Source organism: Drosophila melanogaster, chromosome 3L (genome assembly GCF_000001215.4).
Source record: "Drosophila melanogaster chromosome 3L".
NCBI classification, from domain to species: Eukaryota; Metazoa; Arthropoda; class Insecta; order Diptera; family Drosophilidae; genus Drosophila; species Drosophila melanogaster.
Genome location: NT_037436.4, coordinates 15,657,523 through 15,683,587, shown reverse-complemented (window position 1 = coordinate 15,683,587; position 26,065 = coordinate 15,657,523). Strand labels below are relative to the sequence as shown.

At 39.9% G+C, this 26,065-nt stretch overlaps 8 protein-coding genes across 9 annotated transcripts; 3 read left to right on the top strand and 5 right to left on the bottom strand.

Annotated features, from left to right (window-relative positions):
* The first annotated feature begins 142 nt into the window (after positions 1–142).
* CG7579 (uncharacterized protein) lies at positions 143–1,955 on the top strand. The gene is made up of 3 exons (NM_140542.2): positions 143–406; positions 461–1,226; positions 1,305–1,955. The coding sequence occupies exons 1-3, from the start codon at positions 291–293 to the stop codon at positions 1,917–1,919; spliced, it is 1,497 nt and encodes a 498-aa protein (NP_648799.1). The 5' UTR covers positions 143–290; the 3' UTR covers positions 1,920–1,955.
* Positions 1,956–2,117: 162 nt separating this feature from the next.
* Positions 2,118–3,868, bottom strand: CG7304 (uncharacterized protein; the record flags this gene model as incomplete). The annotated part of the gene is made up of 2 exons (NM_206376.1): positions 2,118–2,720; positions 2,780–3,868. 2 exons carry the CDS (start codon positions 3,866–3,868, stop codon positions 2,118–2,120), a joined length of 1,692 nt encoding a protein of 563 aa, NP_996098.1.
* A 17,440-nt stretch (positions 3,869–21,308) lies between these two features.
* On the bottom strand, positions 21,309–21,721 carry CG43082 (uncharacterized protein; the record flags this gene model as incomplete). Its single annotated transcript, NM_001259845.1, has 3 exons — positions 21,309–21,370; positions 21,433–21,639; positions 21,697–21,721. 3 exons carry the CDS (start codon positions 21,719–21,721, stop codon positions 21,309–21,311), a joined length of 294 nt encoding a protein of 97 aa, NP_001246774.1.
* A 57-nt stretch (positions 21,722–21,778) lies between these two features.
* Eig71Ek lies at positions 21,779–22,340 on the bottom strand. The gene is made up of 3 exons (NM_140540.3): positions 22,292–22,340; positions 22,024–22,230; positions 21,779–21,967 (listed from the first exon to the last, which is right to left on the bottom strand). The coding sequence occupies exons 1-3, from the start codon at positions 22,314–22,316 to the stop codon at positions 21,906–21,908; spliced, it is 294 nt and encodes a 97-aa protein (NP_648797.1). The 5' UTR covers positions 22,317–22,340; the 3' UTR covers positions 21,779–21,905.
* A 232-nt stretch (positions 22,341–22,572) lies between these two features.
* Positions 22,573–23,039, top strand: Eig71Ej. The gene is made up of 2 exons (NM_140539.1): positions 22,573–22,816; positions 22,881–23,039. Exons 1-2 carry the CDS (start codon positions 22,585–22,587, stop codon positions 22,943–22,945), a joined length of 297 nt encoding a protein of 98 aa, NP_648796.1. The 5' UTR covers positions 22,573–22,584; the 3' UTR covers positions 22,946–23,039.
* A 197-nt stretch (positions 23,040–23,236) lies between these two features.
* Positions 23,237–23,881, bottom strand: Eig71Ei. 2 transcript variants are annotated; one of them, NM_001274960.1, is made up of 3 exons: positions 23,822–23,881; positions 23,549–23,767; positions 23,237–23,487 (listed from the first exon to the last, which is right to left on the bottom strand). In NM_001274960.1, the coding sequence occupies exons 1-3, from the start codon at positions 23,844–23,846 to the stop codon at positions 23,423–23,425; spliced, it is 309 nt and encodes a 102-aa protein (NP_001261889.1). In that variant the 5' UTR covers positions 23,847–23,881; the 3' UTR covers positions 23,237–23,422. The 2 variants fall into 2 exon arrangements, with proteins under 2 accessions (NP_001261889.1, NP_648795.2); NM_140538.3 differs by having other exon boundaries at positions 23,374–23,487.
* Positions 23,882–24,146: 265 nt separating this feature from the next.
* Positions 24,147–24,652, top strand: Eig71Eh. The gene is made up of 2 exons (NM_140537.5): positions 24,147–24,396; positions 24,460–24,652. Exons 1-2 carry the CDS (start codon positions 24,171–24,173, stop codon positions 24,537–24,539), a joined length of 306 nt encoding a protein of 101 aa, NP_648794.3. The 5' UTR covers positions 24,147–24,170; the 3' UTR covers positions 24,540–24,652.
* Positions 24,653–25,438: 786 nt separating this feature from the next.
* Eig71Eg (Ecdysone-induced gene 71Eg) lies at positions 25,439–25,960 on the bottom strand. The gene is made up of 3 exons (NM_079370.3): positions 25,899–25,960; positions 25,636–25,845; positions 25,439–25,579 (listed from the first exon to the last, which is right to left on the bottom strand). Exons 1-3 carry the CDS (start codon positions 25,921–25,923, stop codon positions 25,518–25,520), a joined length of 297 nt encoding a protein of 98 aa, NP_524094.2. The 5' UTR covers positions 25,924–25,960; the 3' UTR covers positions 25,439–25,517.
* Between the last annotated feature and the right edge of the window lie 105 nt (positions 25,961–26,065).

Below are 26,065 nucleotides of genomic sequence, written 5' to 3'. Positions count from 1 at the left end.
ATAGTCTTTACTTCTCCTAATACTATATCAAATGAATTTGTTCCATCCAAATCGTATTAACGAAGGCCTTTAAGAGTTTTTGTAATACTTATTTCAGTCTTATTTTAATCACAATGAAATCATTACTATTTGGTACACCGTGTAGCTGTGCAATCTTCATTTTAGTATATTGTATAATTACTCTATTTATCTGGTTTTTGTATACAGATAACTTGTCAAACGCCATAGTTGACTTTGAATACTTTTCAATAAAAAATCTTGGCGAACTTGGAAAAGAAGCACATTTACAAATGACAGAAACTGATTTAGTTGATGCTCAACTACAGAATGAGAAATATCAATACAATGCCTGGCTATCAGAAAGAATCCCGCTGAAAAGAACTCTAGAAGACTATAGGGATCCACAGTAAGTACACTTAGCAAACCAATATAATTTCATGCACTAAATCCTTGTTTAAAGATGTCTCAAGATCAACTACAGTTCAGAAAAAACGGTTACTGTTAGCATAGTTATAGCCATCCAACAGGAGCATCCTCACACTCTGCTGAGAGGCATCTATAGCGTTATTACGCAAACATCACCCTATTTACTCAAAGAAATAGTACTGGTTCATGATGGGCACCCCGATCTTGATCTTATCCGGCACATTCATCATAAACTTCCCATAGTTATTCAGTTGGAAATGGAATCTTCAAAGGGAATTATTCATGCACGTTTGACTGGAGCTGGTGTAGCGACTGGAGATATTCTAGTCTTTCTCAATGGCCACATGGAGGTCACAAGGGGTTGGCTTCCTCCTCTACTTGAGCCCATACTGTTGAACAACCAGACTGTCACTGAGCCCATTGTGGATGCCATATCTAGAGAATCGTTTGCCTACCGAAAGCTGGTGGAACCTGAGCAATTGGCTTTCGATTGGCAGTTGGATCACATTTTTCTGCCCCTGGATCAGCACTCGTGGAATAGCCTTCCCAAGCCATACCCATCCTCTCAACTGGAGGGTCGTGTTTTTGCCATTGATCGCAAGTGGTTCTGGCATCTTGGTGGATGGGATGAAGGACTCCGGGACTACGGAGGCGATGCTCTAGAACTCAGCCTCAAGGTGTGGCAGTGTGGTGGTCTGATCCTTGCTGTTCCCTGTTCACGAGTAGGAATAATCTATAAACGCGATGAGCTTGAGGCCCAGATGGCACCAAACAGAAATCCCAGCTTACAAGTCCAAAAGGTTGGTTAATAGTACAAAATTATAACCGAAACTTTCTCACATTATTCTATTCTTTTCCGCGTTTTAATTACTTTGCAGAACTTTAAGCGTGTTGTAGATGTCTGGTTGGACGAGTATAAGCTGCACTTTTATCGATACAATCCTAAGTTGAGAAACCTTACTGCAGAATCGCTGGACAAGCCGCGGGATTTACGACGTCGCCTGAACTGCAAATCCTTCGAATGGTATAGAAGCCAAGTGGCGCCGCAAATCAGGAACCACTTTCTTCATGCCGGTCTTACCAACTATCCGATTGGTAAAATAATGCCCTTTGTGGCGCCACATTTTTGCTTATCGATCAAGGGAGGATTTCCTGTCATAAGGAAATGCCACTCAACCAATTTCGAAGACTGGACACTGACGTCTCGTTGTCAACTGAAACATGGTAACATGTGCCTGGATGTGGACTATAAAAATAATGTGCGGGCTACGAAATGCACTAAAAAATTGTCGAAAAATCCATGGCACTATAATTACCAGCACAGCTCATTTGTAAGCAACGGAAACAAATGTCTACAAATTGATGTCAATAAAGTTGGACTCATTTTAAGTGCTTGCGATTCCGATGTGACGGAACAACGATGGATGTTCACTAAAGTGCAGGACTTCAAACTAGACCACATGAGGGATATTTGCTTAAGTGTCAACCACTAAACATTAAGATTTTAGTAACACTAATTTTGATTTAACAAGAGCAATTTACGTTTATTCCTTTAAAGCTTAAACTAATGTTTAATAATTATATACCAATTCCGAAAACCTTATTAATAGATCATGAACTTCAGATACTTTAGAGCCTACGGAGCTTACAGCTATCATATGGTTCAATTTTATAGTTCATTGATATAAAATCTATACCAATATATTTGCTGATTGCATTACACTTAGATTAATATTATCAAGAATCCACCTTTGTTTTCCGTTCGCGGCGTCGCAAATAGCCAGAAAAATATTAAGTTCATCTGTAAATTCCAGACACTTTGTATTGCTCATTAGTTGATTGCTTACCGAATCATAATGCCAACTTTGCCGACCTCCTAGGCTGTGGCAAAAGCTATATCCCAACCTCAAATTGGGACGCACTTCTGCACAAATATTACCAGCCACGCGTAGATCTTTGACATAGGTTAGTGTCCAGTTTTGAAGAGTATTATTTGTACTGCAACGTTCTAGAAATAAATTCTGACTTTTTGCATTGATAGTCAAACACTTTTTGGGAAATTCAAGGGTTTTAACATGTCCTGAGGCATAATCCGTACGATTTAGTGCCGCAACGTGGTTGAGACCCGGCGTAATATCATTTATAAACTCTTTAAACGACTGGCATTCATTTTGCTTATATAATTTTCGCGGTTCATTGAGATCCCCCTCGGAGATATTCAGGAGATGTGGCTGGTATTTATAAATGGCCGATTTTAGATCTCCTGTCCACACTTCTATAATGCGTTTCAGGTTCTGGATAAATTAGATATAAAAAACAACATTGATTTCATTTTTGTTTCCTTTGTACATACCCTTGATTTTTGTTCACCCATTTTATGGAGATCCCCATATCGTTTTAGGTAGTCCTCATCCTTGGGCTGCAAGTGCCCAACTCGGGAGCAGGGAACTTGAACTATTCGACCACCAGTACACCATACTTTGAAGCTCAGCTCCAGCTCAGCAGCACCGAACCCCCGGAGATTGTTATCAAAGTTCGAAATGTCCTGGAACCAGACAGCTGGAATGGCAAAAACGGAAGTCCTTACGGCAGCCACTTCGTAGGGCCAAGGAAGGTGCGACCTCCTCGCTCTAGATAAAGGCACTTCCCTACGAGTTAAGCTCCAATCGTACATTCCTCGTCTTTCTATAGATCGTTGGTAGGCTAAAGTCTGTTCGTCCAGATTATCAAGAATGGGAGTGGCCAGAGTATAGCTTTGCTCCGCAATGGTATCAAGTAATGGGGATAACCAGCCATTTGTAAACTCCACTTGTGCATCCACGAACACCAAGTTTTCGGCCTTGGCTTCGGAGGCGGCCAAATTGCGAGCCTTGATTAAGCCCACCTGTTCAGGCAGGTGAAGAATCCTAGCTTTTGGATGAATATACCTGTGCACATAGTTGTCGAAGAAGATGAGCGATAATTTATCATTCCAAAAGTCCGTATCACTGTGATCGTTCACCAGAATAAGCTCGATATACAGGTATTTTGGAGTCCTTTCCACCAAACTATGTAATGTCCTTAAGAGTACTACGAGCTGTTCATTTCTAAATATCATAATAATACTGGCAGGTTTCATCTCATCAGAATCCTCATCGTATTCAAGCTTCTGGCATCGATGATCACGTAAGTCTGGCAAAGAACGTCTTAGAGGAATTCTCTCCGCCAGCCAAGAGTTATATAAGTAATACCGCCAACCCTGCGTATACTCATCGATTTCCCAAGATGGAACACTTAAATATGAGGCAGATCCATTTTCGCCCAATCCTGGATGAGAAAGTGGTCCCATCAGGCCATCCCAACTGCTCAGATCTCTGTGCAGCAGCAGGAGTACAATAAATATCCACACGGGTAAAACAATGTATTTAAAACAGCAATTTAAAACTGACGCGAAAACTTCCATGTCTATGAAACAACTGATTACTTAATAGGCGAAATGGCATTATGCATACTGCATGGTTATTTTAAAGCGTAACATATTAATTGAAAGTGGTACACTTACTTATACGAGAATGAAGTTTTCGTTCATACACTAGAAATATCTCAATCTCATCAATATTCATTATTAAAAATCATAGTTCATTGAAAATCTATATATTAAAGCCCTTTAAGGTAAATCCACTAAGGATAAGGATATAAGATAAGGATAAGGATATTATAAGGATAAGATTACGGTGGTCCAAACTATTTTCTGTTAATCAAAATACCATATTGAGCCATGGAAGTTTGTTAGAACTTCGACCAAATACTTTTTGTATTAAATAAGGTTGTTTGTTTTGTGGGTTTTTCTAGCTGTGTATACTCAGAAAAAATAATTTAGAAATAGCTAAAAACAAAAATATTTTTCAAACAAAAAATTCCAAATTATCAAAGATAAATACATTATATTTCCTAAGCCCGGTACTTCCTCCACCCATTATTTATCCCAGCAAACCGCAGCCACTACAGAGTTCCCACACCCCACACCTGTCACATACGTGCACATTATGCATCCATCATTACTCATGCCATAAACGGAATCCACTTAATCTCGCAACGAAACATCCAAACATTTATTAAAGACATCGCACGTCGAGGGTTGCCAGCGTCGAAGGTCCCATTCCCCCGAATCTTCAAGATATTCAGGCAAAAACTGCAACAAAAGGTACAATTTATAGTTCGACACCCTTGCCGGCTAAGTCCAACCCCCAAGATTTTTTGGGGGGGTAGCGCACGCCAAGGACATTGGGTGGGTGGTTCGAAAATGAAATTGCTGCCGCCCCAAAATTTGGCAAAGACCTTGAAAAAAAACCCGAGGAACAAAGGGAAGGGGAGCTGCTTTTGTGGGGACAAGGGGCTGGTTGGGTTGGAGGTGAGTGATAGAACTTTAAGCTCAAACGCCCGGCCGTATGCAATGAATATTTACGACTAGGTCCTCTGAGGATTACATTGTCGGGCTTTTGGGCCTGGGGCTTTATGCAATTGTGCGCAAGTAAAAATCTAATTTATCCACCCACCACCCAGCCGGCGTTTTGTTTGACAATTGCCTGAAATGATGGCAATGCATTGGCATGAGTTCTACGCTCTGCTGGCACGTAATTCTTACGGTCCTTCGATCTTCCGGGGGAATTCCCCCACAAAGCAGGCTGGAAAAATCGCTTCGCTTACGCATATCAATGCACCCTTTTTTCGGACTACCGAAGTCCGTGGATTTGGGGTGGCTCTGCAGAGTTCCATGGGGTGGGTGGCTGCCGGGTGGGTGGTGGTTCGGCGGCTCAGTGGTTTAAAGGTCCCAATCCTCATCATAACACCACATGTTCCGAAATTCAGCGGCGACGTGGCGTCTACTTCATGTAGATTTCTATCTATTCTATTGTCTGACTTTGTCGCGTGGTAAATTTCAGCATTCATTTCGTTTGATGAGGCGCAAAGTTGTGGAATTTATTGCGTACGGGAAAGAAGTTAAGTGGATTTTACGTAAATTAATGAGTTTCCATCGGGGGTTGATGCCAGCCAGAGGCTATTTAAATTGCTATACAGGATGTTGGTCATGGGTTGAGGAATGCTGGTAGTGCGAATGATTGCATAGGATCGCTAAACAGATCGCTGGAGGATCCCACTGCAGTTATTGCCCCGCTGATTTATGCTGCAAATAATAAACATTAACTGAATGCCGTAAAACATTAAGAGCGCCATCAGTTGGACATTCTTCTATCTCCAGTGGGGGTACACTTAAAAAGGGGAAAGGTTTGGTCAGAGTTATCAGTCAAGAATGTATTAAAAAAAAATGTCCGATTTTCAATCTAACCCAAGTGCCCACTTCCAGTTTCCCAATCCCACTACTTGCGAAATGAAAATGAATAATTTTCTTATGAAATATTTAAAGTATCTGAATGTTTTTCGGTGTAACCATCATAGTGGACACACAAAGCACCCACAATAAATTTCACTTATCAAAGTTTTCGCTAGCCGGCGGAGACAAAAATGGAGCAAAGGAAAGACGCGACGAGGGCCATTCGAAAAAGAGCTGAAAAGAAACCACGACGACGACTAACTTTATTGCATAGCCCCAGTCCAGATACAGATACTCGCCCTCCACGCACAGGAGACCAAAGACGAGCGACGACGCCAGGCGGCGGGAAAATTAAATGTCTTTTGTCAACAGACGTTGCAAAAGGAATACTGGCCAGGAGTCGGTTGATGGAGGACTTGGACCGGAGGAGCGGGCTCTGGCCGAAAGACAACGAAAAGCGAACGGACAATGACGCACTTTTTGGCCAAAAGTTTGCCCACTCTGATATGCATTAAAGCCGAATCGAAGGAGGGTGATGCCGATGGTCGATGGGTGAGGCTATGACTATGGCCAACTCCAAAGGAGCGCAGAGCAATCTCGCTGTGCAAACTGGCATCATAATGGGCCACTTATCATGGCAATCACTCAGCAGTCAGTCGGGGAGTTTGCCTCTGCACTGAGAGAAATACTAAGTAAATTGGTAAGCCTTTAGAGGCTAGTTCATAGTCATATGGGGCATATCTACTTCAATTGTAGAAATTCGTGCAGTTTACATGGAAGTTATACTTAATTGAGACAATAATAATGAGGGCCGTTCTATTAACTAGTATCTGCAATATGTATTTAATTTATGGATTCAGTTCTTAGCAACATCTAGGTACATTTTAAATAATTTAGCACAAAGACGTGGATTTCTTTTTCTTTGCAAATAAGTTTTAATAATTTCTAATCAATTTAATGTGCAAAAGATCGTCTTTAAATTCTTGATTTGAACTTATATAATTATATTCTGATATATTCGAAATTTAATAATTATCTATGAGTCCATTCGTAGTTATAACTAATTAGATTAATTCGAATTTTCTCCCGGTGTGAACAAGGAGCGCAACTTCAGTGTTATGTTCATGGACACCCCAGAGCTTCGCTCCCAACTTTGCTTTACTACTTTCCGATACTCAATCGTCGTTTGCCTTTTAATACTTTGGGCAAACACATTAAATGGAAATTTCGTGCAAGAAGACCAACACCACCATCCTTTTGGCTGAACTGAGAAGCTGAAGAATAGAATGTCCTGCGGGTAGAGCTTTTCGGACTGATTTTCCGAGAGTGAGGGTGAGCCATGCAAAGTGCCGGCGTTTTTGGCAAACAGCAAACGCATTTTTCATGTGACATTTGCCAAAAAGGAAAAAAGCAAAACAAACTTTGGCCCAAGCGTAGGACTTTCAGCCGACTGTTTGATCTCTTCACATTGCATTGCTTTTCATAGTTTTTTATTTTTCCCCCATCTTTGCCGGCCTGGGAAATCCAAGCGTCAATATGCCCGAAAAACAGTTTGGACATTTTTTCTCGTTTCGAGTGTTTTATAAATAAAAGTTCCCGTTTTCTCACTCTGTCTGGATAACTCAGAGGAAAAAATTTCTGTCTGTTTACTTTGAAAATTGCTGTGATTCGGGGCAGTTCGTTTGCATTCCTTGCGAGCAGGAACAGGACCAAAAAGGAAGGAACTCAAGTGGCGTATCTTAAGGGGGTTTAAAATTGAATGATTGTTGAATTAGCAGATTAAAATTATTCGCCCTAAAGGGGACTTCCATAATGAGAATTTTGCAGTGTGCTTGCGGTAGGGATTAAATGAATATGAGATCTTTATCATATCTTGCTTTTCATATCATTTATTTGTTAAGATTATCAGATAATTATATTATATTATAGAACCATTAGATGTAATTTCCTTTTTTACGTATCCTTATACACCATCGATTATTCCCGAACATAGCATCATTGAAAAAATAACACTTCGAAATTAAATCCGATCTAATTTAGGACCCAAACAAAACTGGAAATAAATCGAAATTCAAGTTCAAGTTGCTCATATGCCCCGACATTTGTATCTGTATCTATTTAGGCATTCGTATCTGTATCTGCATATTTGTACATGCACCCGAAGCTGCAGTTTAGGACCCGTCTTTCGGCATCTGAGAGTGCCTAATTAATTGTCAAACATTGCGCGCTATGTGACGTTAATAAATGTCAACTAAATGAGCTGCATGTACGGCAGCCAAGCGAGGCGAGACGAACTACTCAAAATGGATGTGGTTCGGGACTGGGAGACCCAGGAGCTCTGGAGTTGGAGGAGGGGCTGATGCGACTCCCTAAACAGATGCTGATGATGCAGACTGGGGCTACTTAGTGGCGTTGCCAATGCCACATGTTGCACTCTACGCCGAAAACAAATGAAAACTATTTTAAGCCGATTGTCTGTCGAGTGGCAGGCAGGTGTGACTGAAACTTTGTCGGGACACTGAGAAAAAAACACAACAAGTGTGATCACATCACATTGTTTTTTAAAAAAATTTTACAAATTGTAATTGTGTTATTCTAATACAATAGTGCTATTGCGAATCTAATGCATTTTTGTTGGGTTTCGGAACCGAAATAGTTTGAATTAGTGTATCATTTTGAAAGTGATAGAAAATAGTATTTCTTGCAGTGCAAATCGGTCTCCTTCGAATCACCCCCGCCATCTCCTCGGTCTGTTTACCAAATTAGATGCATTTGAATTGATGTGCGTGCATAAATTACGTCTCAAATCCGAATCTCACATCGACTCTGGTTTTGCTCGGTGGGTTTCTTGGGTTGCATAGGACTCTGGGGTTGGGCGATTGCCTGTGGACAAGTTTAAATTAAATGTTTAACATTCAATCAGGGACGGCGGACAACTCAAACTACTCGTAACTCCAGTTCAACCGAATCCCTCTGTTTTAGAGTCGGCAGTTGAAATGCATTTGTAAACTTTTCTATTTGTCAGATGCGAGATACCAGCTTGGAGGTACATAAGCTAAAGTGAATGGGGTGAGTATTCACTTCTAAACTTGCAATCAAGGCAACTTCCTGCCTGCCGCTTTCACACTTTAATTTCCGGTCTTTATTGTTATAGTTTCTTTGGGTTTGTGCTACGGTTTCGGCTTCAGTTAAACTGAGTTCTGGTTGAGTTCAGCTGACAGGCTCTATATGGCTCAAGTGGTTTCGGTGATCTGTCATTCAAGGAGGGGGCGGGGCGGGGGCTGAACTCAAAGTGACTAGGATGTGGACAACCGCGTTTTGGAATTGAAAAGTTAGACAGGAAAATTAATTAACATGAAGGCGCTTAGCCGAGAAGGAGACAAGGAAAATGGAAATTTGGCAAATTGTACGTGAACTCTGGGTATTTGGACCGTAGAGAATATTAATACAATTAATTGTAAATATATATTATAAAAATTATTGCATCTAAGAAATACTTCTTATTCAAAGACTTCCCCGTGCATTTGACCAATTAGGCAAAGTATAAGCTCCTGGCTATGCTATCATATTAGTCTGTAAAGTTATAAATAATGTATTTTCGTTTGAATTTTCCACAACCGGCTTTCAACATGCTTTGGTAAGTGATCACTTCTCAGTTGAAGCGAATTTAAGCTGCAGCAATGGCCCAACTTTCCCTAACTTCCTGATATATCATTGACATATCATCCAGCTGAACTTTCGCATCTGGCCCCGGGCTAACAACCTTCAGCAGACACACACACAAAAAATAAGTATATAGAGGTAGCTGGCAAGCTGAATCCGCTTTTCACCTGCATGCAAAGCCACCGAGGAAATCTCCTCTTACCTTGGGTCATTTTCAGCAAGCCAAAGAAGGGTTTAATGTGGTGAAAAAGGAGGGGATTCCCCGGCACCGCACACTTAACCCACCCGCACACACTTGTCTCATTTGGTATTTGTTTTACGCTGAAAGTGTGAAAGCGTCGTCGAGGTGTGGGAAACATGGGTATAAATATGCGCTTGGGGTTAAATTCTATTTGAACTTTCTACATCCGTTTTTGTGCTGGCAAAAGGAGTACCGCACCGAACAGAGGGCCATGGAGCATTTCATTCACACTTTCATTACAGTCTGTGGAATATATTGCACCCCCGGGACGTTTGTCACAATCCGTTGAAGGAGCCGGAGCACTCTGAGTCCGAGTTTGACTCAAAGTCAGCGATGGACCCTCAAACTGGTGGGAGAGATATATTTGCATTGAGATTCGCCTTTCAGCGTCTGCCATGCGGAAGTTCTCTGTGGCAATTGCATTGGAATTTCCACTTTTCTCCCGATATGTACCTCTGGATATCTCGTCCATCGCAACAATGCGGTGCAATTAGTTGATAGCACGCCTCGTGCAACTCATTTCCCGAACAGCAACTGGGAAAAATAGGAAAATCCGCCCAGTCACGCGGCCACATTAATCAACATTGGCTTCACAGTCGCGTTGCAAGTTGCACGTTGCACGTTGCCGGTGCCAAGTTCCCAGTTGCATTCCACTCGGATATTGGTGCCAGGTTCTGTTCGGTATAGCCCATCGCAGTCATCTCAGTTCCGAAGATTAATTAAGGTCAGCAGGGAGTTCAGGCTCAAAAGAATGCCGCCTAAGACGGCTGACCTAGTCTAGTCATGCCAACTAATATGGGAAGAGCCGTGGAGCCTCTTCTCTCACTTCCCTTTTCAACCAAATTAAATTTCTTGCCCTCTGTATTTCTTACACTATAAAATAAAATTTATAATAACACAGCGACGTTTGGTAATGGATAAAATTCACACCAAACGCCACATTACAAAAGCAGGAATGGTTTTGTATGCATTATTTAACATTGCTAAAAATTGATTTAAATATTAGAGTAATTCGCTAGCCTTATATATTTTTCTAAGTGCATAGAGTTAGCCCAACAAACAGTAGCGTTGTTAGAGATCCGCTTCCAAAATCTGACTTAAAGGCTTCCTGATGCATGTCGAATGCAGCATAATGAGCGGGGGGTGGTTCACCATATGTGGTCCCCATTTCCACATCCATATTGTTAACGGGCGAAATCTACGATGAAATCGACTTCAGGAGTCATCAAACATCATCAATTTAATCAATGGTCAGCCCACTGGGGTGTCCTTGGCACGAGGGGGCGAAAGTGGGAGTCGCTGCACTTCCAAATTGCAAAGTCAAGCAGGCTGAACTTTTTCTGGGGGATGACCCGGGGAAGCTTACAAGTAATTAAGGGTGGCAATTTTAAGACAAATCCTTGGGGTAAGGTGTTCCCCCGAACAATGCTTAGGATTCGATGGATTCGTTCGGATTGGATATGTAATTGAGGGGGGTTTGCTGTGGGGTGTCGCTTCTGTCGCCCTAAAGTACGTGATAAGGGCATTAATGATGGCTAAGCCGCCACCTTCCGACAACCAAATAAAACTTGATGAGTTTCAATTATTCTGCAGACGGGGAAGCTCCCGATGAGAAGTCGAATTTTGGCTGAGAATGCTGCTTTGAAGTAATAACGTTCCGTTCATTTCTTTGTTTTAGATCTATGATAAAGAAAATCATTAGCTATATTGGATAAGTATTTAATATAGAGAGAAATTTTAATAGAATTTTAATTTGTGGATAGAAATATCATCAATAAGAATAAACTCTTCTACCAATGCAAAAAAAAAAATGTATAGGGAAGTTAAAGGAGTGGTCTTACTCTTTACCCATTAATTATTAGTCAAAGGAAACTAATTGCTTTTCGCCACTTCATAAAATAATCTGCTGTGAAAAGCAACTTTCGCTGAGCACATTCTATTAAGAAACAAAGAGAAAATTGAAAGGAAAGACGAAGTCCGAGGTTTCTATTTAACTGAAATAAATTCTACAATTTTGCAAGGCAATCTCAATAAATTAGTCTGCCAAAGCTTCACATATCCAATCCAAATTATGGACCACAAATTGTGTCTAACGATAATTTACGGTCAAGAGGACACCGCATCCATCAATCCGAGTTGCACCTTGCTGCTCTGCTTTCATTCTCAGCATCATTACACATTCTAACCGCAGGATCGCAGTCAGACAACATCCTTCTCACATGGAATTATCAAATTGCACCTGCTGAATTCATTAAATTTGGCTAACGATCTGCTTGAAAGGCTGGAAAAAAAGCAGACTCAAAAAAAGAAAACATCATAAAAACTAAGGCCGAAATATTTGTCTTCCGCTGCTTAAAGTGCTACACATAGCCCAGCCACAAGCATCATTAATTTTGCACGTAATTATGTGAGGCAAGTGGTAAAACACCTAACCGAAAACACAAACCAAAAACCCAGCCAACCAACCAAGCTGCAAAAACACAAAACTGTAAATCAGTGCAATTAAATGCGACTTTTCAACAAAATTTACTGAAAATTTATGACAACAAACGAGACTAATTACGCGACGAGGAACAAGAAACCGAAAAGAGCGAGAATCTGATGATGAAGTTGGGGCAACGATGAAGACGGCGACACTATAGATACTGCAAAATTGAAGGCAATAAAATTGCGTTGGCCAAAAGGCGCGACAATAAAGCCCCAAACGAGAGCAGAACTATCATTAATCAAGGACCTAATGAGAGCAGGCGCGACACGGAATATACATCTAGACTGGGCAGGAAGGACTTTATCGCCAACTCGTCATCGATATGTTGGCCAGTAATATATCACGCCAAAAGTATCCTTCGCCGTTGAGGCACAGCCCACTTAACTAAACTGACAGTTCAGCTGCTACAATTTAGTCGATTAACGTCAGATCAGCAGACGATCCTGACTTTTCGAATCCCAATCCCTGTTCCAAGGGATCAGCCCTCTGCGATCGTTCTTTACCATTTTTATTTTTGCCCTGGCAACCTGTCGTCATCAATTTTGTGGAGTCGTCTGGGCCCGAAAAAAAAGTAGTGGCAGCTGTTTGGCCAGGTCAACAAACAACGGCCAAAATCACTAAGTGGCCCCGAGTGCCGCAGGTAGCTGCCAGACGGCAGGAGGCACGATCATTGATCAATGATCATCAGGACAAGGGGCAATGCAGCACAGGTCGCGATTGTACACTAAGAGAAAATGGGAATTTTAAGTGATTTTAAGCCATTTTAAAAAGTACACTTAAAGCTTAGCTATTATTAACAAAGGATACATCGAACTAAATCAAAATGGAAGCCATGTTATATAAATTTAAATATTACATTCTTGTATTTTATCATATAAATAGTTTATGCCCTTGAATGCTTAAAAATTTATTTAAATTGTTTCTACATTAATATTATTCAGTAATTAATTGTCTTTATTGTCTTTCTTATTTATTTCTTACTTAGCGTAATGTAATACAAATGTATTCTTTTAAATTAAGTAAGAATCAAACTTTTTGCTTAGTGTTTTGTTGATCTCAAGCAGTGCGCAGGTGACTTTTTACCTTTATATATTCCATTTGAATTATGAAATTATGCATCCCAAGAAGAAAGTTAATCCCGCAGATGCGTATTCCCTCATTGAATGTCAGAGATTTTCCTAACGTTACATGATATGTGATCAGATCTTTATCGCTACCAGGCCATCAGAAGTATAATTAAAAATCGTTCATTTGGCTCGTTTTCATTATCTCGGTATACAGATGATTGCCTTTCCTGGAACCGCGATGCTGGCTTGTTAGTTTAACAAGCTGAAGGAGAAGCTGCGACTTGGCCACGGAGACTGCGGCTGACCATTTAGTTGGCCGGAATTAATGGTCAGCAGACTTCGGCTCCATCTGTTCGTCCAAGTCCAAAGGCTAGAGAACCATACGATTTTGGTGGCCCGAACGCGTGTCTGCATTTAATTTAATAATATGGTGTCATGTAGCAGTTGTTAGGATGCGCTAAATGCCCCATCCTCAGTCTACGAAACTCGGACTGGCATCTGTTTGAGTTTTCGGAGTTGTGTAACCCAATGCCAGACGGCTCTCGTAGACAAAAGCAAGCTGTTCGTTCCTGCCCCGAACAAACCTGATGCCGAACCTGAACATGAACCTCAATGGAAATTATAGCAAGTCTTGTCCATTTAAGAGGATTTAGGTTCGGTAGGTTCGCATTTGTATGCTAACAAGGGCGTGCGCTGAATGGTCTTTAAAGTAGGTGCCTGAAAATTGTAGAATTTCCCCATAACTAAATACGAGAAGAACGATTCTCTGGTTGAACAACTGCCGATGACTGATCTAGTTACCTCAAGTGCCGGCTCTTCGTTTGCACTTACACTTAGCAGCTTCAGATGAGTATCTTTGAGTACGTGAATGAACCGTGAGATATGATGCAAATACGAGATACGTATCTCCACTTGAGCTGACCACACAGTCACGTTCTTAAGTCACCCTTAGATATTTATTACCTGAAAATATTCCAATGCTTTCTATTTAGGTATTTGGGATTATTTCGACTTTTGGTGCAATTTAAAAAAATATTATATCAATGCAAAAAAAATTGTCCATGCTTGAAGCAAATCAACTGTATAAGTTCACGGCCATCCTAGATAAATTCCAACAAACCTGATACTTACAATTTGAATTTAGCTTAATTAATGGAATGCGTTTAGTGCAGACAGCTATGCAGTGCATAATATTTTAAAATTGCAGAATAAATAATCGCAATCTAGCAATCCCATCTCATATCAGCCACAATAATAACACCACTCACATTGCCACAGTATTTCAAAAGTGCTCGTGTTCATTTGCATTCATGTTAGCATACCATAATTCGTTTGATATTCTCTGTTTTTTCGGAGGAGGTCCTTTTCCTGATTATCATGCTGGGTATCCCATCAGTGAAATGTCCTCGCACTTATTACATATGCAAATGGCAAACAGATTTATATACACCGAAACCGTTGACAGGACTCCCAGCCAAGTTTCATTTGCCAACTTTCCAACTGTGGAACTATGCATCCCCCGCATACCATTCAAATGCAAATCCCCAAACTAATTTTTATTTTGACAAAATATTCACGGCTCGTTGCATTTTGTGGGGGCCACCCTGAAATCAACCCTTTCGTGGGTTCAGATAGATGGGTTAGCCAGCTGGTCCATGGCAAATGCACAGAACACTACATAATACAATCGTAAAATTTGCCACAAAAGCCACTTGGAAATATTAAAAACAGCCGCAGGACAATGACAGTCACGCTCTCCAATAAATCGCTTACGCACAACTTTTCCCTCCGCTACTCGAGGAGTGATGAAAAATTTTCCATTTTCATTTTCCTACATGCAATAAAATCTAATAATTTTTGGGGGTTGTGATGCCAATTTCTGGGAGGCTGTCGCCGGACAAAATAGCTACAAACAATTGGCAACACTTGTGTTGTGCGGCGATTTTCGGGGGTAGAACAACCCTCAAGTAGTGCACTTGCCACATCTCCAAAAAGGGGTGTGGGTGGGGCGGCGGGTGGTGGGGGATTAGCCAAGAAAATTGGGGGAGTTATTGCAATCAAAACGAAATCATTTTTATGCGATCCCCGCTTCCCTTCCGCACGACAAGTTTTCGCTTCTCTGATATATGAGATGTAATTAAAGTCCGGACCACGAAATCAGTTTTGGTTTAGTGCAATAGTTTTGCGGTGGGTGGCTCTGAATGCGGGGGTGGTTGCCTGATGGGCGGTGGGCGTTAGTCGGTGGGTGGTGGGGCGTGTCGGTTGATTGCAAATTGGTCCATGGCCTGTTGGTGACGTGTCTTTGATTACGCCGCAAGTCGCTGGCGCTGTCATCGTGTTCCCGGATTCTGGCTTCTGGTTTCTGGCTTCTGGCCGAGATTCCCGGACTCCTTGCTGTTTGTTTTTAATATAAATGCAAATTTCGCCAACGGCATTCGCCCGGAGCCGTGCTCCATAGTACATATGTGTGTATGCGAGCCTGTTCCGGAGATCTGTCATAATTAATATTTTGAAGCTTTGGCCACGGCATCACAATGCGTGCGGATGTCTACAACTAGTTGCAGGACGCATATTAAACAGGATAGCCATCCGGCACTCAAAGAAAATCCCTCAAAGTTAATTATAATTTTGGTCAAAGATGATATTGTGCATTCTCTCTGAAATCGTACATAATAAATAATGAAATAATAGCAAACGCAATCTAAAATAGATTAAAATCCACTATATATTTAAGAAACAAACCTTACTGCAAATATATAATATACATAATAATATATAATAATATTAAAAAGGGTCATGAGGTAGACAACCACTAAAAACTTTCCATTTTAGACAGAGCTTTATTTGTGAAATTAAAAATAAGAAAGAGCTTCAATTACCATAAATCGAATAACACATTTTTCCGAGTGAAGGCCACACAATTACGCCGCCGGCCTATGAGCAGTTTTAATGCAATCTAAAGTTTTTGACAACCCCTCACTTCAGTCCACTTTCATATCTGTGTGGTGGGCCGGAAAGGATCACCGCCCAGTGTCCTGTCTCCAGTGACCAGAGTCCTGTGAGCTTTCTAGTCCTTTTCGAGAGCCGGGTGAGGGTTTAATTTATGACTTGCAATTAGCAGTTGGCAAATGTGTAATTTTCATAGATGCAGAGCCCTTTCGGAGTTGATATATAATGATAGGACATGCCTCCACAGGATATTTCGGCTAATCGAGATTTGAATTTCCAGCCATTTCGGAACAAAGGGGAGTTTAAACTTTTAAGTGGAAGAGAATTGCCCAATATTATGTTGCCATTTAATTGTGGTTATCTGAAGCGGTCCAGAAAGTTTGACTTTCAGGATATGTTGCAACCAATTTGTATCAAAATATGAATCCAAAACTGGGTCAGCTTATCACAATAAATTGAAAGTTTCTATGGAGTGCCCGATGAACTTTAATCTGCGTCTGAACAAGTTTTTCATTACAACGATTTATGGTTGAAAATAAAATCAGCAACCGACCCGCAAAAGAGCCAAAGCTCAGCACTCGAGATTCCTTAACAATTCAACGCACTGCAGCAGTAATTTCTCCGCTCCGGACATTCGTTTTCCGTAAGCTGCAAGGGCAAGCTCAAATATTTATAATGCTGTCCAACACTTGGTTGACCACAACTGCTGGCCTGGCCAAGAACATTGACCGCAGCCAAAAAATACACAAGAAAATAAACAAAAAACCCAGAGTGTTGGGCGGGCAATCGATGGGGAGGGCGAAGCGGTAAATTGATTTTTGTATCTCCTCGAACAAGTTGAACAAGTGCAGGATCCGGGTAAAAGGAATAAACGTATCCAGAGTGCTCGCACACGCCCCGATAATTATGAAATTCGAGGCAAAGAAAATCTACAAAAAACCCAAAAATAAAGGAAACCAAATTTCTACAGAAACAAAAATCAATTTATGAGGCGAACACGCCCCAAAAACTTTGCAGCAACGACGTTTAACTGCAAAACGCCCAATTTCCAAGGCGTGTCCGAGCAACAGACATTTGAAAGGATATGTGGCGAGGCAGCCAAAGGACAATGCCTGGCCGCAACATATGCGAAAGGGATAATAATTCACTGGCCGAAAGGCGATGGGAACAATGGTCGCATAACTCAGGCGCGCCAGATGAACTAAGGACATACATATATAGTATATGTAGGGATACAACGAGCTGACCGACCGCATTATGGACTTGGGATCGCTTCTAATTCAAAGGACACGCGCACAGCGGGATGTATGCGATGTCCTTTTCGCCAGCGTTTGATGTGCGTCGGCGACTAGAAATTGACGTTTAATGAGCACAGTCCTCGCTCCCACGCAGCACCGATGGGTGTTTTATTTGAACACTGGAAAAATAAATTCGACTCAACTGCGATTTTCCAAATCAATAAGACTCGATTTGCTCTTAAATGACTTATGTTTACCTAATTTAAATTTACATTTTTTGGAAATGCTGTGCACTAAAATATAAAAATACTGTTTATTTAACTTAACCACTTTTTTCTCCTGTTTTTCATTGCTCTTTTAGGGAAAGTAGGAGATTGCATCTGGACCTATCCATACAACTCTCTATATTTTTTCTAGGTGCATCCTCTTACATAAATCCCGGCTAGCCAGGACCTCGTTTGTGCAACACCTTTTGTTATCGCCGAAAACACTTGTCCTGTGAACCAGGACTCCTTGCTGCCCAGTCGCCTGGCAAATATCACATTGTTACCTGGACTGTCCCATGTTTGTTGTCTGGCCGTCTGGTCGATGGGGGTTTTCGATTAGCTCTCTCTTACACATATCAAAATCGGACGTTAATTGTTTTCAAGTTCGTGGCATGTCAACAGCTCCAAACACGTCGCCGGCTTCACCGACGTTTTCTGCTCGATTTATCTGTCTAGCCGGCTAAATTTTATGGATTTGTTTTGTTTGCCAGCACTGAGATTTCAACAATTACTTATGAATCATGAATCAAGTCGGCGAGACTTGGACTTAACGACTGGTTTTAAGGAGCGCTTTAATGCGATTTTTGATGTGCACATTTTCTCCAGACTAGTCTGCAATCTTAAACCAACCATTGATTTAACGAGATAGCTAAAAACAATATTCCATTATTTACGAATGTTACGATTTAAGAATTGTTAACTAAAAATGAAAGAATTCATTATAAATCCTAACTACTATTTTTAGGAAGTAAATGTAAGATCGCGAGCATTTGTTAATCCATAACGAATATTTTAAAAATAATTTGTATTTTCTGCTTGTAATTTTTTTGTATGCATCTGACTGTTTGCTTGATTTTTCTATTAGTGAGCAATTTGTACATGCTATTAAAATCACAGCTACCCCATTCCACTCGTTTTAAAATCGCAAATCGCTTGACTTTTGCGCTTTTGTTTGCCCTGCCAATGAATTAAAATCCCCGGCACTCACGCAAACATATCGGCGAAAAACAAACAAGTGCTGAGGCGAGACAAGGGTCCTTCAAATTGACCACACTGCGGCCAAGTACTGGTCGCATTCTGGCCCTGGAGCACCAGCTGTTGCGTAGACCCACCCACTCAAAGTCGGACCAACCATCCACCACCCACCACCCGGCACCTTGCAGCCACCACAAATTCCAGCCGCGTAACAACCAACTGAATTCTAATAACTTTAAACACAAAACAAACTTCCTGGCCACATGCCTCATGCCCATGCACTCGCGTATTACAGAAATTACAATGAGCGAGTTTAGAGAATTCGTTTCGAAATTTCACGCCACCGTCTGTGACGAAATTTTTTCTGTTTAATAGCAAAGGACAAGTGCAGCCAGGAGCAGGATGAGTCATCCCCTTTCTGTTGCGTCCGGGGGCAACCCTCGGTGGCAAGTGGAAAAAGGTTGCAACACGAAACCTAAACCGAAAAACTCAAAAAAGCATCGCAACCCCGTAGACACAGTTGCCACTTTTAATCAGCATGAAAGTTCCCGTTCCCGTTCCCATTCTCATTCCCAAACGGCTGTTCAGCTATTTAAGGACCCCGGAGATTCCGATTCCCCCGAATTAAAACTCAGCCGAAAATGAAAATTTCTATACTGCGTTAGTTTGCCTTTTTGTTGAAGGCGAAATAAATGAATGCATGAATTCCAAAGCAATTTTGATGTTGACATTGAGTAATGTTGGTTCCGTTCAGCCTGGCTGCTTTACTCTGGATCTATGGATCTCTGGATTTTTGGATTTTTGGAATCGGGTTGCTCCGGTGGGTGGTTGTTTGGTTTGGCATTTTCATATCATTTTCGAATATTACATGCGGATTAGCATTTCCTCATCGGGATTGCAACAAAACGTGTGCCCATCTATTGGGGGGGTTTTTTGTGGGGTGTTTCGCAGTTATGGAAGGGGGAGCGCTCCATAAAAGGGGGTGGTTCGCTGCACTGGGTGGGTTTCGGTGGTTTGGCCTTTGTCTGGGGGGAGTGTGCTGTCGATTACCCACGGAAGGTGTTTTTTAGTGTTCTTAAAGGCCTTTGTTCGAAAGAAATTAAAGTTGTAAGTAAGGCGTTGAGGAAGTGAAATTGACGCACAAAAAGATACGAATAACAATGAAAATGTTTGAAAAGGGGTTCATACATCGCATACATCACAAGCAGCGTTTAAATTCCTTTATAGCCAATAAATAATTAGCATATTGTTTAAGGATCTTTAAGGTAAGCGTATAAAGCATCGATGTATTGTCAGATGTTCCTTATACTACTATATTTAAATTATTCCTTACGTAATATAGCTCCTTGAACCCAAAAACTCCTAAGCTATTCAAAATGAAGCTGGAGAACACCGCATTGCACTCATAGTTCGCAAAACTCAAATAGCTTTCGTCATTTTCGTACTTAAGAAAACTTGCCATAATCCCAGCATATATACCTTCAACAACTTTTGGCTTTTACAACCCGACTTTCGGACAAGTTTAAGGAATTTCCCAAATCAACAGCCTTTCAGAAACCGAACTAGCACGGGAGGGGGGTTTTTAGGGGGGCTGACGGAAAACCCGGGCGTCGAACTAACTTTTCAATTTTCTTTTCACGCTCGCATTTTACAAGCTGCTACATGATTAGGGTCAATGGTTGCAGGCTCCCTACTTCCTCGCTCCGGTGGAAAATTGTAACAAGCTGCCAAATTTCACACTCAGTTTCTGATTCTGAAATAACTCAAACGAACACCTAACGAAGTAAAACTTTGGTGAGGGGCGGCTGGGAAAAAGGAGGGGATTTGTATCTCTCAATCTTGTCATCACTGCGATTGTAATCATAATCAAATTCACTGAAAATTTTATTATTAACTGTGAGTTTATTAAAAACGCATTGGGTTGCCTGGTCTGCTCTGATTTGTTTGCCGGGATTACTGTTTGCTTTTGGTCTTGTTTGTTATCGAGATCATGGACACATGTCGGGGATGGCTGATTACTGACGCTAGATAAATATTAAGCAACTATGTGGAGTGTTTCCTCTGCCAAGATTCGAAGAAGGATTCGGATTCGGATGACGACATCATCGTTCGCTTCCTTGCAGTAATTGACTCTGTGCCAGAGGGCACAAAACTGCTACCCCCAAAATGGTAATGAAATTTTGGGTTCGAGTGCTATCAGCATATACATGTACATGGGGGAATCCCCCCAGCCAGCCAAACTCCACTCGAGTTGTTATTGTTGTTGTTTTGGCACGTGGCACGTGCAACGTGGCCAGGAAATGCCCTGAAATTGATTTTTATTTTTATTTTAGTTGGAAGTCTTCGCTTTTTTTGCTCCTCTTGCCCCGAGGTCTTGGCGTAATTATTTCTGTCCGCTGTTCCAGCATGTGATTAGATTTTCCAGTAAAAGTTTACTCAGCTTTTGTTGTCGCTCGATGATAATTAAAAATGATTAGCTCATAAATATTTCCTCCTGTCGAGGGTGAGATTTATGTGAAGGTAAACAAGGAGACAGCAGATGCCCCAAGGGCAAAAGAAAAATATATTCCACTCAAAAGTAATGCTCATGGAGAATTTAGGGGAGGCAATTGTAAAGTTTGTGGATATGCTAATAAAAACGATTCAAATTTAAATAAGTAATGTTTTATTCTGTACTTTAATATTTAAAGATGTATTATATCGGCAATATTATCACAATTCGCGTCCATTGCATTTATCTGGTTCACTAGAGTTTATAAAAATTAAAAATTATAATTGGTATATTAAATTACTTGCATGGATTCTTACACAAACACTTTGTAGCTTCAAATTCACAACGGGTGATATTGCTCCACTTGGACCCAATTTCCTGGCTGCAGTTTCGATTCAACTCATTTGTCATTCTATTGAACTTTCCCATTATGATTTCAGTTTCCTGACACTTTAGCAGAAAATCATTGCATTTGAATAAATCCCCAAAATAGTTGCCTTCACTTGCTACAAAAACACTGACAACTTTTGACGCGAAATAGGTATTAAATAATATTAAAGCCATATAGTAAAGAGGCTTACCGATCAGCACCGATACGATTGACATCTTTAAATTAACTTAATATGAGTTCCCATTTTAACTGCATTTATAGAGTTGGACCTTAAAATTACTTTGTTTGCCTTTATTAACTTTTGATAAAACAATGCGTTTATTGCCAGACTGTTATTGCTTAAGCTTTTGTTAATATCTTCTGTTGCTAAACAAAAGAACATTTTTTATCCAGACTTGATTACAATTCCAAGACATCTGCAATGTTGTTACAGGACATATCATCACAGCGTCGAAAAATCACTAAAATATAAAATCAGTGAGCGCTGAATAAGACTTAAATTGAAAATGTGACTCACGAAGACAGGTGGCTTTTTCCATTTCACATCGAGACACACTGTTCCACCTTCCTCTGCGCTCCCGACGACAATGACGATTAAAGGAATCTATAGTCTCATCAAATCGTCCTATTCTGGATGTAAATCGTTGACAATCGTTATAGATATTCTCACAGTACACTCGACTCCATTGAGCATCAATGTGGCACAATTGCAGGATACAAAGAACTGCAAAAAAAAAATGTGTTGTTAGAAATATAAACAATCGTTGACAAAATAAAACTCTTACCCAACAGCAAGAATATTTTCCACATTTTTAAGTTTTCCAATCTGATATGATCTACACTATCTGCGCGGTTGTATTTATATTGGCAATCGGATCAAGATTTCTTACCATGATAAAAGGAACACCTTTTCCCAGTTTCATTTTATTCAGATGATTCTTTTGTTGTACATGCTAATCGATGTCAGTAGGACTATCCTTGCTCTAATTTGACTTTCATTATTATACAAGTGTTTTTTCTCTGTTCGCCCGTGTATAAAACGAGTTATCTCAGTTTCCAGCTATCAGTTGTAATAAAAATGCGGTATCTGTGCGTTTTTTCCTTAACACTTATCCTTTGCTGCCTTTCAATAAAGGCTCAGAGCTTAAATTGCACCAGGCTTCGAGAAAATTGTCGTCCTTGCACCCGCCGCTTGGTGGATCCTATTAACGACCTGGAATTCATTAATAGCGATTGTAGGGAGAAACTTAGAGGACGTTGGATTTGGCGGGATGTAAGGCGTTGTGATATGCAAATTGTTGCGTGCGAAAGTAAGTATAATATATATAAGTATTTAAAAAGTATAGTATATAGTATGAATGTTTTAAATTGCAGATCATGAAACCCGACTGGATTGCGAGAATGTGGCTAGACTAACAGGCATGAGACGGATTCGTTGATTTTTCTTAGCTCTTGAGAGAAATTTAAAGCTATTTGTCTTTTTAAACAATATTTTTAGACATAAATAAAGAATTATGTGTGTACGAGCAATGTAAGTACTTGTGTGTATTTTATTTTCCGCAAGTCCATAGTTGGACAAAATCGAGCTAAATCAAGCTGAAAAACGACCTTTGTCCAAGTTTTTAATATATATTGTTATCTATCTTCTACTTAGCAAAGGTAACCAAAAGAATAACCTATATTTTGGGATTTGAGATTATTAAAATATTTCATTAAAATATTGTAGCAAGAAAATATACATTTATTGAATTACAAAATATATCAAAGTTTTGCAGAAAGAACAACCCATTCGATTGCAATATTTAATGAGAGCTAGAACTTAAAATATTACTTTTAAATAAAAATAAAGAATACAAAATTGAATCTTGTTAAATATCATTTCTCGCTTTCAGTTTATTTAGGGTGGTTTAAAATTTTCACCAAAGACGCATGCGGTGGGCAACATTCTTGCAAGTCGGTGTTTCGCAATCGCGCACAGTAGCTGAATAATTAGAAAAATATTATATTTGGTCCTTCTTAAGCTTTTGGAGATGTTCACTCACATAAACAGGCTATTCGCAGAAGATCACATCGGCTAACATCTGACCATCCAGAATCCGAACGGCGACAGTAGTCGTTAAAGAACTTTGAAGTATCGTCCTGTTTTCCCAACCTAGCTTCATTTTCAATACACTTATCGTAGGTGCGAATGCAGATTTTATGACGCCTGTTAGCTTCTTCGGGATTGGCTTGTATGTGAGCCATAAACAGGCACACAATAGCTGTGAGAAAGTAGCTTTATTACCACTTTATAAATACCTATTGATAGAACTTACCTAATGGCAGCAAAAGTTTTAACATGGCGTAACGCTTGAAATAGTTTTAAGGTCTAAACTGGCTACACTGGAACGTGTCCCGTGGTATTTATACCCATAACTATACACTTAAAGCTGTCATTTGTAATTGTCCAAAAAGCGCTACAGAATTAATTAAAAACCCAACTGCATTAAACACATGTATTGGGATCATATCTGTTTCTTTGTCCAGATTCAATGAATAATAAATTCTTTATGTTCAATAAATTGGGGACACTTAAGACCTCGCTTCCTTGTTGGCCATCATATATAAGGCCCTATTCTGAATATGGTTTTATCAGAGTGTATATCACCAATAAGTGATTTGAAAATGAAGTTGACTGTCTGCTTCCTGGTGATCCTGGGCTGTGTGATAGTCCATGGCCAATCGCCCGACTGCAAGGAAATAAAGGATATTTGCTCGAAATGCATCCAAAGACTTAATGATCCCTACAACAAGGTGGACTTCATAAATAAAGGATGTAGAAACAGAGTTAGAGGCAGCTATGTATGGAAGGACCAGAATCTTTGCGAACTTCAAGCGATAGCTTGTTCGGGTAAACCAATATCTTTTCATTAACTTTAAACACTTTCATCAATGTTTAATTGGTTATTTTCAGCTCCGAATCGAGCAATGAATTGTGTTGTCATCGCCGATGTTGCCAAAATGCGCAGAGTGACTCCAAGACCTCCAGGATAATAAATGTAGCATATGGCCAAAGCATATGATATTCACTTTCGGGACTGGATAATATTTGTTTCTCATTTTCTTGAAGCAAATATATTGAAATTCAATAAAATGCATTTATCAGGAATTCTGTTTGTTTATATAGATTTACTACCATTGCCAACGCTTTTAAGGAGTATAATATAAATCTCACAAATATTAAAACAGCTAGCGAAGTAATATATAAAGTTAACTACACTAGACTTGCAGGCTTAATTACGACAAATGTAATTCATGCTTATTCACGTTCTAGAAAAATAATTAACTTGGAATAATTATCTGTTAAGTCAAAGTCCAGTTAAAGTTAAAATTTAAATCAATACGTTCAATATTACATTAACACAATATTATGGATCTCCAATTCTGGTCAGATATTTATAGCACATATAGAAATAAGTACATGAGTAACAGCTGTGGAATTGCCTTGAATATCATTACTATATATATAGCGGTATTTTGAGCAAATAATTTTCCTTTTCCGATTCAAATGAAATCAGATTTTTGTAAGTCCGATATAGTTTGAGATTCGCTTTGTGGTTGATTATCTTATTTGATGCGCGTCCCCAAGATGAATCTATTCAAATGCAATGTTTCTAACAAAGATTAAGTTTAAAAAATACTAAGTATACGGTGTTAGGAAAATAGATTGTTCAAAAAAGAGTTAAGCAACTTTCAGCCCAGTAGAAGTTTACGTTTTCATTGTGTTATCATAGGTATACAAAAAGCTTATATATTATTTACTATATTCTATGCTGTAAATGTTCAATTCATGCTAGCTTAACAATTGTTATCAAGGCAATTGCTTAAACAAATATAAATAACTATAAACAGAAGCCAATTATTGAAAAGTGGAAATTAAAATCACTTTATTTGCTCTCGTTGAAAACCTTTCTTTTAATTCGGCTGACAACATATTTATTCAATCTCACAAGAGTAAAACAATGCAATTTATTAAGACCGCAGGCTATCGGCAACATTTTTGCAGGACCCATTTTCGCAGCGAACCATAGTTACTGAGGAGCCAAAATCTTAATAAACATCCTATAAAATAAATATTAAATTTACTTACCTATGCACGAGGCTTTGACCAGCTCACAACGGGTTAATTTCCTCCAGTTTCGGTTATTTCGTCCGCAATATGAATTGAATAGATCCACCGTATCATCTCTTGTTCCCACGGTTGGCTGTTCACGAAGACAGTTGGCGAATAAACGATCGCAAAATTGGCGACCCGAAGCTTCCTGAGTTAGGACCTGGCACATCAATATGCAGCAGAAAGCTAAAGGATTGGAATTATAAAACTAAGTATTCTCCTTCATAAGGGTAGCTTACCCAAAAATACCAGAAGTTTTGACATTGCAGAAGTTTTTGAGGTGAACTTGATAACTACTCTGACTATATCGTAGTATATCGCCCTGTATTTATACCGTAAACATCGATCAAGGAAGAATACGTTTACAATTGTAACAGGTGTACAAGGGCTTTATCTTTTTTACAAT